This window comes from Danio rerio, chromosome 19 (assembly GCF_049306965.1).
Source record: "Danio rerio strain Tuebingen ecotype United States chromosome 19, GRCz12tu, whole genome shotgun sequence".
Classification (NCBI taxonomy): Eukaryota; Metazoa; Chordata; class Actinopteri; order Cypriniformes; family Danionidae; genus Danio; species Danio rerio.
In genome coordinates, this window is record NC_133194.1 from 2,407,501 (window position 1) to 2,410,000 (window position 2,500).

The window sequence follows — 2,500 nt, forward strand, 5'->3', positions numbered from 1 at the left end:
GTGCTGAAAAAACAGAAATTGGTGAAAAAATAAACAGTGGCTAATAATTCTGACTTCAACTGTATTTCTTAATGGATTTGTGTTGGCATACTATGGTAGAAACCCTGATGGCAGCTGACAGAGGGAGATGAGCATGTCTGTATTTGTCTTCAGATAATAACGAGAGCAGATCACGACATGCGCCTATTAAAGCCTCCAAGACATTCAGCTCTTCATTTTTTTAAAGATCATTGCTGATATCTGCTGTTTTACACACAGAGCATCAGCAGATCACCGTGGCTATTAATACTCCAATGCATTCTTGATTTTGTCATGGAATAAAATATTAATAATTGCAACTTCTCCCCTCTCTAGTGCAAATATTTTTATATATCTCAAAATTGCAAGTTGGAAATAAAACTGCAAATATGACTTTTTTTTTTCCATCGGAAAAGTTTCATATCATATATCATATAGTCTTAAGCTTCCATTTATTCTCAGAATTTTTCTATTTATTTCTATTTCTATTTTAGAACATTTCTATTTATTTCTCAGAATGAGGAGTCGGGCATTTTAATCTTTTTCTCAGAATGTAGAGTGGCACATTTCTCTTTATTTCTTAGAATTGGGAACCTCATTTTTCTATTTAATTCTCTCAACTGACCCTCACATTTCCATTTATTTCTCTAAACGAGGAGTTGCAAAATCCGATTTTCTGAATCCGAATTCTCGCATTTCTATTTATTTCTCAAATGAAGAGCTGCACATTTCCATTTACTTCTCAGAATTGGGAACCTCACATTTCTATTTATTTCTCACAATTCTGAGTCTCGAATTTGTATTTTTTTGAAGTTGCACATTTCTATACAATTATCAGAATTGAGCCTCACATTTCTATTTTTTTTTTTCAGAATAGAGTCTGACATTTCTATTTAATTCTCTGAATGAAGCCTCACACATCTCTATTTATTTCTCAGAATGAAGAGTCTGGCATTTAAAAGTTTTCTAAGAATGAAGAGTGGCACATTTCTATTTATTTCTTAAAATTGGGAACCTCACATTTCTATTTAATTCTTTCAATTGATCCATATTTCTATTTATTTTTTCTAAATGAGGAGTCTCACATTTCTATTTATTTCTCTGAACGAAAAGCTGCAAAATTCTTTTCTTTTTCTTCAAAATTCTGAATCTGCCATTTCTATTTATTTCACAAAATTCTGAATCTCACATCTAAATTTTTTTTCTCAGAATGAAAAGTTGCACATTTCTATTTCTCAGACTAGGAAATCTTACATTTTTATTTATATATTTACATTTCTGTTTATTTATCAAAATTAAGTCTCACAATTAATTTTTTTTTCTCAGATTATGACTTACATTTCTGTTATTTGTTAGAATGAAGAGCAGCACATTTCTATTTTCTTCTTAGAATTAGGAACCTCATATTTCTATTGAATTCTCTGAGTTGACCCTCACATTTCACTTTCTTTTTCAAAACGAATAGCCCACTTCTATTTATTTTTCTGAATGAAGAGGTGCGAAATTCTATTTATTTTTCAGAATTTTGAGTCTCCCATTTGTTTTTCTCAGAATGAAGTCGCACATTTCTATACAATTATCAGAATTGAGCCTCACATTTCTATTTTTATTTTCAGAATATGAGTCTGACATTTTTATTTAATTCTCTGAATGAAGCCTCACACATCTCTATTTATTTCTCAGAATGAAGAGTCTGGCATTTAAAAGTTTTCTCACAATGAAGAGAGGCACATTTCTATTTATTTCTTAAAATTGGGAACCTCACATTTCTATTTAATTCTTTCAATTGAACCACATTTCTATTTATTTTTTCTAAACAAGTAGTCTCACATTTCTATTTATTTCTCTGAACGAAAAGCTGCAAAATTCTTTTCTTTTTCTTCAAAATTCTGAATCTCCCATTTCTATTTATTTCTCAGAATGAAGCATCACACATTTCTATTTATTTCTCAAAATTGAGTCTTACATTTAATTTTTTTTCTCAGAATAAGAGTCTTGCATATTTTTTTCAGAATTAAGAGTCTCACATTTCTATTTTTTGTCTCAGAATGAAGCATCGCACATTTCTATTTATTTCTTAAAATTGGAAACCTCACATTTCTATTTAATTCTCTGAACTGGCCGTCACATTTCTATTTATTTTTTAAACAAAGAGTCTCACATTTCTATTTCTTCTCAGAATGAAGACTCACACTTCTATTTCTCAGAAATACGAGTCTCACATTTCTCATGTGTTTTCCTTCACATTTCAGTCTTACATTTCTATTTTATCTCTCATAATTCTTCCACATTTCTATGGTATCTTAAAACTCTCTGTTTACATCTCGCACTTCAGTATTCTGCGAGGTATTTGAAAGAAATTAGTTTAGACTTTTTCTCAACCCAGATTAACAAGCCTGAATCATTAGAAACATGCATCATTTCTCAATAATGAACTCCGGCTTGCCTCAGAATCCTGCGCCTCACCTTGTCGTCCTGTGGG

At 30.7% G+C, this 2,500-nt stretch overlaps 1 protein-coding gene across 2 annotated transcripts in view; it reads right to left on the reverse strand.

Moving 5' to 3' along the window:
• The window catches only part of ankrd28a (ankyrin repeat domain 28a), a 43,380-nt gene that overhangs the window by 35,432 nt on the left and 5,448 nt on the right, over positions 1-2,500 (reverse strand). The window contains exon 2 of one of the 2 annotated variants that reach the window (XM_073931331.1): positions 2,485-2,500. This exon is cut by the window's right edge and continues 462 nt beyond it. The exons of the other annotated variant lie outside the window; for it this stretch is intronic. Coding sequence (XP_073787432.1) covers positions 2,485-2,500 — 16 coding nt within the window. The remainder of the gene's footprint in view (positions 1-2,484) is intronic. 2 annotated transcript variants of the gene reach the window in all.